General features: G+C 39.5%; 1 protein-coding gene across 4 annotated transcripts in view; it reads left to right on the top strand.

Moving 5' to 3' along the window:
* The window catches only part of AZI2 (5-azacytidine induced 2), a 33229-nt gene that overhangs the window by 1115 nt on the left and 13864 nt on the right, over window positions 1–18250 (top strand). For all 4 annotated transcript variants that reach the window (XR_006337681.1, XM_043887060.1, XM_043887063.1 and 1 more), the window contains exon 2: window positions 17089–17309. Coding sequence is in view for 3 of the 4 variants with exons in the window: in XM_043887060.1 (XP_043742995.1) it covers window positions 17094–17309 (216 nt within the window). In the remaining variant the exon portion in view is untranslated. The remainder of the gene's footprint in view (window positions 1–17088; window positions 17310–18250) is intronic.

Genomic DNA, 18250 nt, shown 5'->3' with positions numbered 1-18250 from the left:
AAAAGACGTTTGCTTTTTTACGTTTTGGAGTTTTAAATTGGCTTGAACAATATCTCAAGGGTTTACGTTCCAGTTCTCTAGAGTTGTCATATCTAATTCACCAACCTGGGGAGGAATGGTGCAGCTTTCCCAGGTTTGCTGTTTTAATGCGATGTTTGTAAAATGGGAAGTTCTAAACAAAGGTAAGGTTTTAATGTTGAAGAGACGTGGTGAAATGGGAAATGCACTGGATTAAGGGAGAACATTAACTCAAAATCTGAGTGCTGAATTTTCTACTTACTCACTTGACACTAGGTAAGAAACCAAAATCTCTCCATTTTCCCTATCTCTGAAATGGGAATAATGCTTCCTCTCCAAGGCATCAAAGCAGTTTCCTGGAGTTTGCTGGCTGTAGAGTCAGCTAGCCATTTTTTCATTACTGGCTCCCACTGTTTAAATGGTTCTATCTGTTATATAAGGAAATTCTCACTCATCTGGTAGGTATTATGTAGATTTAATGAATTGTTATGGGAAGCAAGTGAACTACTTCCCTTAAAAGTCAGAGCATACTGCCTGACATGCCAACACAGAGTGTTGTCATGATTATTAAATGATGTTTTGAAGTACTTCATAATCCTTGAAGTAATCAGTGTAATTTCATGTTTTTTCTTTCTTTTGGTACGCGTATTCTGGATTAAAATACAGTTGCCTTATCGCCATGAGAGCATTATGCTCAGTTGCGTATTATACTTTATGAAAGGAAAGAAAATTAGACTGCGTTTCACATCTGTGCTAACCCAGAAAGAATCTTATGATTCCTTGACCATACAAACTGATTGCTGAACTAAAGCAGTTGGTGAGATAATGCTGAGGGTTGTAAAAATAATAATGGGGTTTTTCCTACTGTATATCTGATGTCGAGTACGTTTTTGGGCTCTCACTGGATTATAGGGTCTTTGAGTGGTGTACATAGATTAAGTGGTGGTGGTGGTTAAGTCGCTCAGTCCTGTCTGACTCTTTGTGACCCCATGGACTGCAGCTGCCAGGCTTCCCTGTCCTTCACCATCTCCCGGAACTTGCTCAAACTCATGTCCATTGAGTCGATGATGCCACCCAATCATCTCATCCTCTGAGATTGAGTGATAGTATCTTGAAAAAAGGCACTCGATGATCCCTTCTTTATAAGCTAGTTAGACCATTCCTTCCCTTAATTCTTTCATTGAAAATAGAGAAAGAATTAAGTATTGGTTTTCCTCTGTAAGACTTAATCCTTGTTCTGTAGTATCTTGACTGATCTTATGAACTGATCTTAGGAAGTAGGGATAGTGTGGCTTTTGAGGATTAGAAAGATGATGAGAATTGTAGATAAGATTCACGTAGGAGGCAATGCGAAGTTGAGGGAAGAGCCTCTTAAATAGGCCTTGACTCAAACCCTAGCTCAATTATACTGCCAGGTGATTATAGACACATTTACCTCACTTCTTTAAGCCTCTGTTTGCTCATTTGTGTGATAATACCTTCCCAGTCAAGTTTGGTGATGACATATTATGTGTAGTGTATCTTTTACTTAATTCATAGTAAAACTGAATTCTGTTTTAGGTTGCCATACTGTGTTTGCATTAGCACTTTGTTTTCACAATATAGAAAGGCAGCATCTGAGTGATGTTGTTCAACCCTGGCATTTTCCCACAAACAGTGGGAAAACTTAGATCTGGATAGGTAAACTAATCAGTAATCAAGGTGTCAGATCTTAGAGTCTGGGCTTCTGAATCTCAGGCCAGTGTTTTTCCTACTTCTGAGTTCTGCCTTGTCCAGATTCTTATTGGGAAAATAAGAATCCATTTTGTGTTGCCTCTCAGAATGTGGTATTAAGAATACACATTTGAAAGATGGCTTATTTGGGTTCACATTTGACCTTTGCTGCTGATTCTTTATGTAGTTGTCAGTAAGGTATTTAATTTTTCCAAGATTTGTTTATATATATTAGAATGATAGTACCTACCTGAGAAGTAGGAAAATGCATATACAGAAGAAACAGTCCTCTGTCCTAATATTATTCGAGCCCACTGGGGATTGTGGTCCAAGAGACAGTCTTTCAGAAAGCTCTGTGAGGTCAAAGCATAGTTCTATAAGTTTTTGAGACGGAGGATTATACATCAAATGACATATTGACAGTTCACACAGTCCAGATCTAAATGTACAAAGTGAGTAAGTGGTCATGGGTCATTGTGGCCTTTTACAAGATTAAGAAGGAAGTTATTTCCTAAGGAGTTCTGGTTAATGCAAATGCACAATACACATTAAAGGAAGGGAGGAGGCTCAAAAGGGTAGAAAAAAATTTTATGTTTAAGTATTTCTTGTCTTGTCATAAAATATGAATGTTATTTCGTCAGTTCCCCCCCTCTTTGATCATTCATTTTTTTATAGCATTTGGTGACCAAATATTTGGTTCCCTGATGCCGGGGTGATTTCTTACATGCCCTAGGTCCATCATGTCCTTTGGCATTGGGTCTTAATAGCTCATTTTAGGGAGTTGTACCAGTAAGGTGTCTGGCAAGGACTAATGGTCAGTTCCAGTGTCTGATAGGACTTCTGCCATTTCTGCCTTGCAAGTTCATTGTGCATGTTCATTAATCTATAGAAAACTATATATGTAATCAAAACTGACAATAGGAGAACTTTCCTGGCAGTCCAGTGGTTAGTACACTAGTTTCCACTGCAGCATTTGATTCCTGACCAGAAAACCAGGATCCTGCCTACCATGCTACATGGCCAAAAAATGGGGGGAAAAGTTGACGATAGAAGTTAACAGTGTCAGTAGTAAATGTTTAAGCCAAGATCCTCCTAAAGTAAACCATTTTCCTAGTATGTTTTCTAAACTGGAAAGAGGAACATTCAGAGTGGAAATATGACTCTTTGAGTATAAGATGGGTTAACAAATATCTTGGCTAAATGGTCTTACTGTTGGAAAACTGATAGAAACCCCGCACATAAGCATTAAAGGCAAATTGGGAGGGTTTGTTTCCAAAGGCTATGCATAGATGACCTTCAGGCCAGAGGAAGCCAATTGTGCAGCTTTCTAACCAACCTGGAGAGATCTGGGGCCATAAACTTGTTCCGTAAGTCCATTAGGTTCATTAGGAGCTACCCAGTATTTAGCATGTAGTGAAAAAGAGTGTTTATGGCCGGGTTCAGAATAGGCGTCATTAATTGGACAGGTAAGAAGGTTCCACGTAGTGGCATTAGAAGTAATGGGTAGGTTGTATAGTATTAGAATTACTTCTAAATAAAATAAAGGCCATCCAGTTAGAGCCTTGGAAAGGAGAAATCCACCAAGGAAACCTAGGAATATTGGACATAGGTCCACGAACCTATGGTTTGTTTGGCTTGATTTTTGAAACTTGCAAATAATTGAGCCCAAGGAAGAAATACATTGGGTTTATAAGCAGAAGTGTGAGCGATTGTCAAAGTAATAGTATGCAGGCCTGGTGTGGCTATTTGGGTCAGCTCTCTGCTTCAGGTGTCGTTTTTTCATCCTGGTCTGGTGGTGCTGATCCTACTTAGTCAGTCGAGTATCAGAAACAGGAGTTACAGTTCATTCAGGAATGGAGGCCTGCTATGGGCCCTGTCCTCCATAGCTGTAAAGAGTCTTTTGTTGATGTCTCTTCCAGTGTGCATAATCCCTTGGTTGCAAGTCATGGTGAGATCTTCATTCAAAAATAGATTATTGTGATAGGCTTTAGAAACATAGTTGTTTTAATAATTCGATTCAATTTTACAGTATTATAACAAGAAGCCATCTAAGAAGTGAGTCTTAGGCAGTAAATATATATTTAAAAAAACTCAATTAACAAAACTAGAATTGAATATCCTTTGATGCATAATCTTTTTCTCTGTGAAATTACCTTCATAACAACCAAATATAGCCAAATTAAGACTGACTTGTGAAGTAAGTATGGTTAATTGACCACATGCTCAGTTGTGTCTGACTCTTTGTAACCCTCTGGACTGTAGCCTGTCAGGCTCCTCTGTCCTTGGGATTTCCCAGGCAAGAATACTGGAGTGAATTGCCATTTCCTTTTCCAGGGAATTTCCTGACCCAGGGATCAAACCCACATCTCCTGCAATGGCAGGTGGATTCTTTACCAGCGAGCCACCTGGGGAGCCCGATTGACCACACAGCCTCTTATAAGTAGGCTGTATCGGAACTTTTCGTAAGGAATCTTGGATTAAACCTTTTAAAGGCCTCTCAAGGCCAGATAAATTACACCAAGAGTTTGCCACAGATTCTTCCTACAATATCTATAGATTTGGGTGAATTCCTCTCTTTGAGGTCCCCAAAATACCTGAGGTTCGTGCACCTCTTAGATGGTAGCCTTCTTTATTTACCTGATAAAGGTGCTGGAAACCTAAGAGTTTCCAATTCCTGGAGGGATCAGGTAGAGAGAAAAGATGTGGTTGCATGTGCGCTCAGTCGCATACATGTATAAGTCTTAACTGTGTTGAATTTTATTTCTGACTTTGCAACTCAATGGACTGTAGCCCGCCAGGGTCCTCTGTCCATGGGATTCTCCAGGCAAGAATACTGGAGTGGGTTGCCATTCCCTTCTCCAGGGGCTCTTCCCCAACCCAGGGATCAAATCCAGGTCTCCAGCATCGCAGGAAGATTCTTTACCATCTGAGCCACCCAGGTGGAACGCAGTTCAGACAGAGGATACCGCAGTGGGCACTCAAAGCAGGGTAGACGGGAGCAGTAGTCACATATGTGGGATCTTGGTTCCCCAATCAAGGATTGTCAGTTTTAAAAAGGTTTTTTTGTTGTATATTTTAGTTACCTTCTATAGCATGAATATTTAATTAGCCCTCTACAACAAATCTTTCAGTGAGGCTATTTTGGAATTTTGAAGCCTTTTGGGGCTTTTGCATATTAGTTAAAATCCATGGCTGATTCATGTCAATGTATGGCAAAAACCACTACAGTATCGTAAAGTAATTAGCCTCCAACTAATAAAAATAAATGGAAAAAAAATATTGCCTACAAACTAAAAAAAAAAAAATAGATAAAATAGTTTGAAATGGGAATGCTCCTGAATTTTAACAGTTTTCAAATCTTTTTAATTCAAAGGAACCAAGGAGCTCACCCTACAACTATTTTCTCCTTTTATAATTCAATTTTAGAAATGAGAAAAACTTTTATTTAAATTTTTTAGTTTTTAAATTGTGAAAGTATGATAACACATTTATAGGAGACTTGGAAAATACAAAACAAAGTTACATATAGTTCCACTTTATATTGCAATTATTTAAGTAGATAAACTTAAATTTTTAGTTGGAATTTCAATGTGAAACTCTCAAAAATTAATAGAGTGAGTAGACAGAAAAGTAGAAGGATATAGTAGACCTGAAAAGCCCTATAAACCAATTCAACATAATTAATATTTATGCAGGTTTTATACAAATTCTGTTCAAGTTCCCAGGAGACACTGGAACATATCCAGGGACGTAAAACAAGGTACAAAAATGTCATGGTCTAAAGATATTGAAATATACAGTCTGTTCTCTTATCACTGTGGAATTATGTTAGAAATGAATATCAAAAGATACTTGAAAATAACTCACATGTTTTCAAGTACAATGTGAAGATTTCCAAGAGAGATCTTTGACTTAGCCATTGAAAGCCTCAAGAAGGTTAAAAGACTAAAACACAGATGGTGATTGCAGAGAATAAAGTATTTAAATGAGAAATTGATATGAAAGATACTTTAGAAACCTCATATGTTTGGAAATTAGATGTCCACTTTTAAATAATGGATGTATCTAAGAAGCCATAACAAGGAAAATTAGAAAATATTTGTAACAGAATAAAAATGAAAAGAGAATTTATCAGGATTTGTGGCATGCCGCTGAAGGTGCTCAATGCACCTGAATACAATGTGGAATCTTGAATAAGGTAGGAAAACCATAATGGACACTAGCATAAAATTTTGTGAGATTTGAATAAAATCTGTAGTTAATAATAGTTTTTTTTTTAATGATGTAGTATTTATTGATATTCTCAGAATTGGATTAGAAGTTTCATGCCTCATTCAAATATTTTTTAAAAAATCACTAAAATAATAAGCTTTCTAGACTTTTAGCAGTATTACTAGATGCCAGAATAAATGGAGTTTTGAATGAATATAATTCAAAATCTATTATTCTGTTCATACTTGGTCAAACAAATGGAATAATCATAAATTTTTTAGCTAAGCAAAAATTCATGTTTTCTGAAGCATATATATTGTATTATACTCTATGTATAGATATGTATATATGTATGCAAAAGCTTTTCTGCCACACTTGATAAAGGCTTGAGAAAGAACAACAACAACAACAAAAAGGAGAAATCGGAAAATATAAACTAAATGAAATGGGAGCACTGAATATGAAATAGAAAAAGTGAAACAAAGTAGAAAGAACTCGAAGTAAAGATCATCATATAGTCCTGTTGTTTGTAAACATGGCTGCTCATTAGAATCATACCTAGAGCTTTGGAGGCAAAACAATACCTAGGCACCTGTATTTTTCAAAAAAATTCCAAGATAATGCTCATGTGCATCTGGATTTTGAAAAGTGATTATAGATTTTTCTGTTAAATGGTAGCTTTAGTGATACAGAATTCTATTATTTTCTGTTGACCAATCATGATACAGTGGTAGGTATTGAAAAGAATAATAGTTATATAATCACAATAGTAAAAGATGTTTATCAGTTTTCACAAAAAATAAAATTGCCAACCGTAATGGAAACATGATTAACCTAACTGTATAAAATAATTACAACCTCAGGGGTTAAGTAGAGTGGAAGTGCATACATGCATATGTTTTCATCCACACAGCCCAGTGTTTGTCTTTGGTACATTTAATCCATTTACATTTAAGGTAATTATTGAACTATATGATCCTATTACCATTTTCTTAAATTTGTTCTTTGTAAGTCTTTTCCTTCTCTTGTGTTTTCTGCCTGGAGAAGTTCCTTTAGCATTTGTTGTAAAGGTTGTTTGGTGGTGCTGAATTCTCTTTAACTTTTGCTTGTGTGGAAAGCTCTTGATTTCTCTGTCAAATCTGAACAAGAGTCTTGCTGGGTAGAGTATTCATGGTTGTAAGTTCTTCACTTTCATCACTTTAAATATATCATGCCATTCTCTTCTGGCTTGAAGAGTTTCTGTTGAGAAATCAGCTGAAAACCTTATGAGAGTCCCGTGGTTTGCTGTTTGTTGTTTTCCCCTTGTTTCTCCTGAGATTTTATCTTCCTCTTTACTTCTGGCAGTTTGGTTACTCTGTGTCTGAGTGCGGTCCTCCTTGGGTTTGTCTTGCCTGGAACTCTGCACTTCCTGAGCTTGGTTGACTGTTTCCTTTCCCACATTAGGGAGGTTTCCAGCTATTATCTCTTCACATACTTTCTCGGGTCCTTTCTTTCTCTCTTCCCCTTCTGGGACCCCTACAATGTGAATGTTGATGCATTTAATGTTGTCCCAGAGGAGTCGTAGGCTGTCTTCATTTTTCCCCCCCTATTCTTTTTTCAATATTATGTTTCACAGCAGTGTTTTCCACCATTCTGTCTTCCAGGTCACTCATCTGTTCTTCTGCCTCAGTTATTTTGCTATTGATTCCTTCTAATGTATTGTTCATCTCTGTTCTTTAGCTCCTCTAGGTCTTTGGTAAACATTTCTTGCATCTTCTCCATTCTTTTTCTGAGATCCTGGGTCGTCTTCACTATCGTTATTTGGAATTCGTTTTCTGGAAGGTTGTCTGTCTCCATTCATTTAGTTCTTTTTGTGGAGGTTTGTCTTGTTCTTTCTTCTAGGAGTTAATCCTCTGCCTTTTGATTTCAGTTAACTCCTGTGGTTGTAGTTTTCAGTCTGGAACCTGTGGGATTGCAGTCTTCTTGCTTCTTCTGTCTGCCCCCTGGTGGGTGAGGCTGATGGGAGGGACTGGCTGGGAAATCTGGGCAGGGTCCTGCCCAGTAAAACCTTAATCCAGTGTCTGCTGAGAGTGGGGCTGTGCTTCCTCCTTGCTGGTTGTTCAGCCTGAGGTGATGAACTCTATGGTATGCTCAGTGGTGACCTCCAAGAGGTCTCACTTGCCAAGGGGCACCTCCTAGGACTGCCTGTCAGTTCCCCTGTCCCTGTGGCGGCCACTGCTGACTCACACCTTCACAGGGAGGTCTGGTTCAGTCTCCTCCCGCCGAGTCCTGGTGCATGCAAGATTTTGCTCGTGCCTTCCAGGAGTGGAGTGTCTGTTTCCACCCGTCCTTTGTAAGTCATGAAATCAAATCCCGCTGGCCTTCCAAGTCAGATTCCCTGAGATTGCTAGTCCCTGCTGACTAAAAAGATGCACACCCTGAGAGTTCTGAGGTAGGTTGTATTTGGGGCAAAATGAGGACTACAGCCCGGGAGACAGCACCTCTGGTAGCTCTGAGAAAGTCAGAGGCCGTGGAGGAAAGTCAATATAAAAGGTTTTGGTGGAAGGGGAGTTCAGTGCAATCAAGCCCTTACTTTACGAAAGGTTTTTTGCTATTTACAAGGAGCTGATGTCACCACAAAGGGATTTAGTGCTTTTCTAGGTATGAAGAGATATAAGGATCTCTTGGGATCATGAAATAATTTCCTGAAAAATAAGTATCTAAAGACCAGTTTCCCTGGAGCACAGAGCGCTTCACTCTCCACCCCGAATTCAAGGGGTGTGGAAGATCAGAGCTGCAGCAGCACAGGCTTTAGTCCCTGCAGAGGCAGATGTCAGATGCCTTTGTTGTTGCTCATTCACTGGAAAATGCTCTTGGCAAGTGCCAATTTGTAGCGGACATTCCTTTGCTGGGTCCCCAGGCTGGGGAGCCTGACATAGGGCTCCAAATCTTTACAAGAGTGGGAGAACTTGTCTGGTATTATTGTTCTCCAGTTTGTAGGTCACCCATCTGGCAAGTGTGGAATTTGACTTTATTGGGATTGTGCCCCTCCTCCTGTCTTGTGGCTTCTCCTCTGTCTTTGGTTCTTTGGTGGGTTCCATTGTCGTTCTGTTGATGGTTGTTCAGCTGCTAGCTCTGATCTCGGTGCTCTTGGAGGAGGAGATGATCACACATCCTTCTACTCGACCATCTTAATTTGATCTCTCTAGAAATGAGAAAAGCTCTTACCACTCTTGTTTCTAGTAGACCTTGAAGGCAGGGTTCCAGGCAACAGACTGACAAGGTAAGAATTCACCTTCTCTGGCCTGTCTAACCGTGCGTGCAAAGATCAGGTTTGGACTGCCAAAAAAGAGCCCCATCTTGGCTGTTACAGGGCAGGATTCCTTTATTTCCTAATGAAGGAAGCACTTGTAAGCGTGTATAAACCCAGCTGGTATTCCCGTAGATGGCAGTCTGTCTAGGAGCTGTTTGGTCTTTAAGGCAAAGTTTCCCATTATCAGTTTGGTAGTTTAGTGCAGATGTGAGACATGCTCCGAACACCTCTATAAGGATGGGACTGTGGATGAGACGTGTGCTGTTTATCCTTGGATCAGTTCCACTCTTAACATTTCTCGGTTTTCCCCTCCTACAGTATGTCCTCTGAGAGTGCACAGGATGAAACAGGTCTCTGTGGGGCTCCCGGGCAGGAAGGCTTTCTTGATTCCAGCGTCTGCTGTGAGTTCCAAAGGGCAGATTCTGAACTGTTGCTAGTGCAGTGATCCCGGAAGGGAACGGGTTTAGAGATAGGGGATGGGCAACCAAGAAACGGCAGTGCAGCCTTGGAGCAGGGGCCTGGTTCCACCTCGGTGCGCGGTAACAGTGTCTTTAAGTTCTCTAAGATGCCAGCATTCTTCATACCAGAGGAAGCCCACCTGAGGCTACATTAAAGGGACCAGGGAGCTCACTGGCAAGATGACCTGAGACCAGATTAGTGGAATACAGGCCCTGCACACTCCCTAATCTCACCAGCACCTCCGCCCTTGAACCATTGCCCTGAAATGCCTCATTAAATCTTCCTCAGCTGGGAGACACAGTTTTCAGGGTAGGAGCCTCCTGTGTCCCTTTTCCCTGGCAAGGCAGTAAAGCTATTATTCTCTTCTGTTGGGTTGGCCAAGAGGTTCATTTAGATTTTTCTGTAAGATGTTGTGGAAAAAACCCAAACTTACTTTTTGGCTAACCCCATTCTTCGCCCAAAGCCCTGTCTCCAAGATTTGATTTGGCACCAGTTCACAGAGGCCAAGTCTGTGGCGTCAGAGCGCAAGACGCTGGGCCTTTGCAGTGTGCGCCCTTGGGAGAGCTGTGCTTGCTTAATGGTTGCAGGACTGCAGCATCGTGAGGGCTGGTCCTCAGATGCTTCCACTAGGTTCTTAGGAGCAGGTGACTCAGCGGGATTAATTCAGCCTCTCATTTCACTAGCAAAAGTTTGGTTCAGGCCATATATTGACTTGTTTTTAAAATTTAAATCTAACAAAAACCGTAGGTCCCCTGCCTAGGAAATTCACGGTCATCCTTCAGACTTAATAAGGTAAAACAGCTTGAATAAAATTTTTAAGATCATCACTAAAGTAATGAGACCCAGATATCAGGAGAACTCGCCAGAACGCCTGAGCTGGTGGGGCGCGGTGAGCCCATGCTGGTTCTGAGCACTGGTTCAGGGTAGACTCCACGTGTCCTCTGGTGGGAAGATACGCATGTCAGTGAAAGGATGAGCAAGTCTATATACGAAAGAAACGGGGAATGTTATTTGAGCCAGCCTGGAGTCTGTACCGGGAGACATTCTTTCAGAACGCTTTGAGGACTGCTCCACCTATTGGAGGTCAGAGCATGGTCATATTTTTGAAACAAAAGGTTGTACTTTAAGTGATGTATTATTGACCATTTATTTACAGTCTGAATCTGCAGATGCAAAGTGAGTGGTAGGTCGTGGGTCATGGTGGCCCCTTAGAAAATTTAACAAGGATGTTCTGTCCTAAGGAGGTCTGGCTCACGCACATGCACAGGGAAGGGAGAAAGCCCAGGGGGGCTGAAGAAACGTTCATGTTTAAGTTTTTCTTGTCTTGCCTTAACACCTTGCAGGTTTCTCTGGCTGATTTAAGAATTAAATTGACACGAGGTAGTTTAGCAGGAGAAAATCAAACAAAAATTTAATAACAGGTGTATACACGGGAGAGACCCAGGAGAAATGAGTAACTGGACAGAGTAACCAAAGCCTTCACTGAGAGAGGAAGGGCGAAGAGGCAGGCAGCCTTACAGATGGAGATTTCCCGTATAAATGTAAATGTTTCTTACAAAAGGGTAACTACTACTTGGTTTTCATAGTTTTTCCCCCACCTCTGCAGTTTCTTAGGAAATGACCAAAGAGACATATTTTGGTGGCAAACTCTGCTTTCCTACTATGGGGAAGCACTTGTACGTGGCACATGGTTAGTGATCAACAAATAGTAAATACTCGGGTGATTAAATATGACAGGATAATATTTTTTTCTGGAAAAAAGACTAATCTGGTGTCAGAAAATAATTTTATGTTTTCTAGTCTCTCACCTCATTATATATAGCATATCTCGACTGAGGATCCTCTTGGTGTTGACTGTAGTCAAGCCTGACATTCACCGTCTCCCAAAACAATCCTGATGAGTAATGCTTGGATTTTCCCCTTGCCGTCTCTCCTGTGGTCTTTAGAGACTGCTGTTCTCTTTCTACCACCTCCTCTGGTGCGTTGTCTCCCTCTTTCTCCGTTCACACTGGCGATGTTGTGATGTGTAAGAAATGCACATATTCTCACTCAGATGACCAGAGTATATTTCACATACACATGTGGTCTTCATCCATGGTTCCCTGACTCATGGGAGCATCTTTTGTCCTAATGTTTGGTCTCGTTACTCAGAGCAGACCTTCCACCTTGCCTTGATTTGTGTTAGTGAGGTGACTTTTGGAAAACACCTAAGGTTGGGGGCTGTCTGCCAGAGGATCTCCCCAGCTGAGTAGAGGATTAGCACTTTTAGTCCCACTGACCTGGGCCATCGAGGTGAGTGTCAGAGAGGTTGAGTCAGTTTCCAGTGATTTAATCAGTCGTGCTTATGTAATGAAACCTCTATTAAAAACCTAAAGATGAGAGGGTCAGAGAGCTCCCAGGTGAGTGAACCAGAACATTTTCAGTGCCCGGTGCTGGCTGCCAACCCCACAAGGGCAGAGGCTCCTTTGTTCAGCACCTCACCCTGCCTATCTCTACATCTGCTATTGGTTCATATCAAGTGGGTAAATGGGTTTGAGTAATCAATTATAAGAAGGTCATGAGAACCTCTGCTTTATAACCAGTTGGTCAGAAGCACAGGTAACCATCTGGACTTGGTGATTGGCATCCTGAGTTGGAGGGAACCATGGGAACCTCCAGTTTGCAGCAGCCGGGCCCTCAGAAGTACAGGCAGCGACCTGGGCTTGCCGCTGGCTTCTGCAGTGGAGGCGGGTGCCGTGGGGCTGAGCCCCTGACCTGTGGCGTCTGCTGCCCTGTCCAGCAGACGGCGTCTGAGCTGAGTGGAGGCCCCGGCGGGTGTCCAGAGCACTGGCCGTTGATGGTGTGGGAATGCCGCCGCCTCCGCATTGGAATTGGGTGACCAGAGCTCCTTTTAATCATTCTTGGGAGTTTCATTGTTTAATACCACAGAGTATATTCCTTAAATTGGAATGGGACTTAAAATTACAAGGACTGATCGCTGACAATTCAGCTTAATGTTTTTTACTCCAACATTCTGATTTGCATACATCTGTATTGGAGCCTAGCGATCAGTAATTTTGAAGAGAACCCCAAATGATTCTAAGGTAGTTGTCCATTCACTACTCTAGGTCAGCTCAGTTTTTTAGAATATTCTTATACAAGACAGTTTTTTTTTTTTTGGTCGATCATTCTTATCTTTGATAATGATATCCTGCTCATGGCACTCACTTTTTAAAGATTAAAATAAACACAGGTTTGTTATTTTAAGGTAATTTAAGTTATGGTAAATAAGGTTAAATTACAGTATACGGTAAAATTTGACAAATGTTAAAGCTGCCTTGGTCTAGTTTGTTAAGTTTATAATAGCCAGTTAGGCTTTTACCCTTTATCCAGAAAATCAGATTTCCCCAGGCTAATATTTTGGATATTTGTGAATGTCACAGATACTTTTTACATGACAAAGTACATAAAACTGAATCTGACTTCACTGTGAGTAGACTGCTGAAGCTCCCTTTTACTTCTGTGTTGCAGTGAGGTCTAGGAAGGGTGCTTGCATAAGCAATAAAGCCAAAGGTCACACATGGCCCATTTTGTTACTTTACAAGCAGTTTTCCTTTTAGCATGGTGATAAATACAGTGGGCTGCCTGCCTTGTATTATTTGGTGTCTTTCTAAGACCTCATTTTTCCCTGGCCCTGCAGCTTTTACTGTCTAGAAATTGGGTGTGTATGGAGTCACACGAAAAGCATTAATGTTTCTGATACTTGCTTGATCTTACATTTATTTTTGCAAGGATAGAAATTAAGTCTTTCATTTTCATTTGTAATAAATTTGAATGGCAGTCCCTGGAACACTAAGCTTGCTTCGTGGCGCTGGTGAGTTTCCTCTGTGCTGTGCTTGGCTGTTTCTCATGCTTGTTAGGACAGATAACTAGTTCTTCAGGACAGCGGGTTCTAAGTCATGGTTAGAGTATATAGAATAATGATATAAAACTTGAAAATCATTTTTAGGCAAATAATATTGTCTTATATTTAGAGGGAGGCCATATGCAACTTTGGGTGATTTATAAATAATAAATAGGCAACAGATGTAACTATACAAAATAAGCTATCTGACTACACATTTTGTCTTAAAAATGACCAGTTATCATACTTTATCGAATGTGACGCTGTTAGGTCATTACACTCCATTCCATTTAAGGTACTTAAAAACCTTCCAAAGGGTTCATAGTTTTGTAGTTCTTGATGAATTTAGTGTATAAATGGTTCATTGGGGAGGGAAACGTACTAATATTTCAGGCTCTAAAATCCATATGTTTTTGCTGATCTTGGTTAAATTTCATAATCTTTGTGGGCCCCAGTTTTCCCAGATGTGAAATGGGTCCAACAAGATTTTCCTACCTCATGACTATGAGGTAGGACATTAATTTCTCATGAATCGTGAGAATTAATTGGGATAGCGTTTGTGAACTACTTCATGCAGTACTCAGTAAGTTCATTTGATTGTGAATATGTTTTATAGTTGTTGTTGTATATGTGTTCTTCACATTCTTGACTCATATCCAGGTTTTTCTTAAATTCCACAGAATAAGGATCAAATCCTATGGTCTCTTTATTATAAAGGACCATCTTCATTGGTTTCAGTTCTGCTTTTCCAGTCTCATCTCCTATTATTCTCCTCCTCATCCCTTCTTCCCATACTCTCTCAAGCCTTTGACCTTGTTACCACTGCTGGCAGCAAACTGTTAAAAGTTTAAGTACTGTAAGTACAATAAACATAACCACCCTCTTCACCTAAGAATGCAGGGTCGTTTGATATTTCCTATTACCTTTGAAAAATCCTCCTCCTCCCCACCTCTCAGTCTCTATAGCATTCTATATTATTGCAAATATATTACTTCCCTTTATGGCGTAATAATTATTTTACTGCACAGCCATCTCCCACACTGGGTTTTCCTTGCTGAGTAAAGGATTATTTCGTGATAAAAATGAGTGAGTAGGAAATCACACCGCTGACCTAGTTAGAACTTCGTGCAAAGCACAGGCATACAGGCTCGGATCCTCAAGGTGCACAAACGGGGGGACGCCATCTGTTTCAACTCTGTGGAGCAATTTGACTTTCTCCTTTAGTGGGGGAAAGAAAAATTATTCCAGTTGAATAAATCCTGTCTATTTGGTTGGCTATTAAGATATTATGTATATCAGATATCTAAGATGAGCGCAGTTTTACCTCTCCTTATGCTAGATGGCATCCTGTCACTTACCTAGCCATTACTCTTACTTTGCTGTTCCTCGTTTAAGACAAAATGTGTGTGTGACAGAGTCTTAGATGGAAATGTACATGCACACTTGAGGTGTACAGTATCATATTTCCTTTTGGACAGGAAATAAGAGGATTTCAACTACTAGCAGCATGATTGGAATGATGTTTACTGTTATTTCAGAATAGAGTTAAATCCAGAGAGGAGAAAGTAGACCCTTCAGGGGGAGAAAACTTTACCTCTTCATCCATCATTAGGAGAAAGTGCAGTTTGCGCTAGAAACAGCAGGAGTTAATTATGGTCATGAGGATCTACCACTTCGGGGGGATATAGCAGGTCTTACCTCTTAACTTTTTTGATAAACTGAGAAAGAATCTAACTTAAGAATAGGATTTGCCCTACATGGTTAGAAGTTTTTAAATTGGTCTTGGTGAAGAGTGATTAAAATGGTAGCTTTCACCTATTCGTAGTAAAACACATTTATTTTTGCCTAACTTTCCTATAATCCTTGGTATAAACAAATCACTGGACATGTCAAACTCTGACTTTACTTGGGAGCATTTGGAAGCTTTTGGTTATAAAATCAGAAAAGCAAATACACAATGAAAGAACAAATCCAGAAAAACACAAACAGACCCTTTCCTTAATTTTCATGTTGTCTGAAATAAAGCAAAACAAACTTTACAGATTCAATCACTTTATTGTATACCTGAAACTAAGAACATGTGTAAATCAACTATACTTCAGTAAAAAAAAAAAAAATTTAATAAACTCTACAGTGGAGAAAAGACAGTGTTTTCAGTAAGTGGTGCTAAGAAAAGTGGACAATTCATGTAAAAGAGTGAAGTTACAACATTCTTGAACATCATATCCAAAATAAGCTTAAAATAGATTAAAGACCTAAACATAAGACCTGAAACTATAAAAGAAGAAAACAGGCAGAATGCTCTTTGACATAGATCATAGCAATTTTTTTTTTTTTTGGATCTGTCTCCTAAAGCAAAGGAAACAAAAGCAAAAGTTAACAAGTGGGACTTTCACAGCAGAGGAAATCATTCGCAAAATGAAAAGACAGCCTACTGAATGGGAGAAAATATTTGCAAATGATAGAATCGATAATGATAACATCCAAAATAGCACAACTCAGCATCAAAAAAACAACCTTATTAAAAAATGGACAGAAGACCTGAATAGACAGTTTTCCAAAGAAGATATACAGATGGCCAACAGACTTGGGGAAAGATGCTCAGCATCATTAATTAGAGAAATGCAAAGTCAAACTACAGTGGGATAGAATGAGACTACAATTCTGACATCTGTCAGAATGGCCATCATCAAAAAGACCACAAATAAATGTTGGCAAGAATGTGAAGAAAAGAGATCATCTGTACACCATTGGTGGGAATGTAAATTGGTGCCGCCACTGTGGAAAAGAACTTTCTCAAAAAAGTAACAGTAGAGTTATTATATGAACCAGCAAGTCCACTCCTGAGTATATATCCCAAAAAGGTAAAAATACTAATGAAGAAAGATAACACGCACCCCAGTGTTCATAGCAGCGCTATTTACAATAGTCAAGACATGGAAGTAACCTGTGTCCATTGACTGATCAATGGAGAGAAAAGATACGGTGCATATGGACAATGGGATACAACTCAGCCATAGAAAAGGAGATTTTGCCGTTTGCAACAACATGGATGAGCTTGGAGGGTATTACGCTTAGTGAAATAAGTCAGAGAAAGACAGAATCTGTATGGTGTCACTTATGTGGGGAGTCTAAGAAATAAACTAGTAAATATATAACAGGTAAGAAACAAGCTTACAGGTATAGAGGGAAAGCTATAGTGGTTACCAGGGAGCAGAGGGAACAGGGGATGGGCAAGACAGGGATAGGCGATACAGACTACTATGTATAAAATAAATGATCTGAAAGGATATATTGTACAACACAGCAGATACAGCCAATGTATTATAACTATAAATGGAATATAACCTTTAACATCTGAAACTTACATATACATCAACTATTTCAGTAAGAAAAAAGAAATAGGAGTTTTTAAACATTTCAGCAGTATTCGTATTATTCTCGCAATATACTTTTTTCTTTGTACTTATTCAGTGAGACATTTCTGTTTTATGTTTTTATTTTTAAACAGCTGTCATGGATGCACTGGTGGAGGATGATATCTGTATTCTGAATCACGAAAAAGCCCACAGGAGAGACCCAGTGACTCCAGTCTCGATATATTCAGGAGATGAATCTGTTGCTTCACATTTTGCCCTTGTCACTGCATATGAAGACATCAAAAAACGACTTAAGGATTCAGAGAAAGAGAACTCTTTCTTAAAAAAAAGAATCAGAATTTTGGAAGAAAAGGTAATTTGTCTATCACCTTCATTGTGTTTACGACTTAATAATTCAAAGTATTTGAAATTTTAAATATTTCTCTGCTCTGTCTTCCATGAGTGCACCAGATTTCCAAAGATAAGTCACTGCTGATCTCAAAACCCTGGGCATTTTGCTTGCCCTTCTGTGTTTCACGTATCATAATGCTTGGTGGATGGGTGCAGAAGATGATTTAGCAACATGAAGGGATTCAAGTTCAAATGTTTTTCTTGCCTCTTTCGGATTGCCTTACCTTCCTAGCTGTGTGTATTTCATTCAGGATGTTTAAACCTATGCAAAAAATGATATATCAAGAAAGGAAGAAGTTCCTAGAACTTTGTTCCAATATGTTTAATAGTCTTTTCGTCTGGACTGAAATTTCACCAGGACTGACATCTTTACCTCAGCATTCTCTTTTGTTCTCAAACACACATTAAATAAGAATGTGTTTAACTGATGAATTAATGTCCTCTGTTTATACCTTTCCCATGTATATCCTAAATGTTGCAAAATACATAAGCCAGGTAGCTGATTCAATTCTAAATCCTCAGATCTGCTTTGCTTATGTATTAGGAAGTCTTCCTCACTCATCATTTACTTTTAAAGTTTAACTTAGTTCATGTTTCTTCAGATCATAGTTATGATCCTCAGCTCTTCAGTGTAGTGTGTTACAGACAGCAGCTTCCACAAAATGAGAAGGAATGATCTAACTGTAGAAACTTGGGGATGGAATTTGGTAGAGATTGACTCATTTGCAGGAAGTAAGAAAAGGAGGACTCAGTTGTAAAAATAATTGATTTCTTAGTATTGATGTTAATTTTCTTTAATGACTATTAAATAAATTTGTGACATACTGGGATAGAGTGAAAAAAGATAACATTTTGGAGTTTGTAGTTAGGTTTATTTTTAAAGTCAATAGAAAAATGTGGTAA

Source organism: Cervus elaphus, chromosome 24 (genome assembly GCF_910594005.1).
Source record: "Cervus elaphus chromosome 24, mCerEla1.1, whole genome shotgun sequence".
NCBI classification, from domain to species: domain Eukaryota; kingdom Metazoa; phylum Chordata; class Mammalia; order Artiodactyla; family Cervidae; genus Cervus; species Cervus elaphus.
This window is presented reverse-complemented; position numbering and strand designations above follow the sequence as displayed.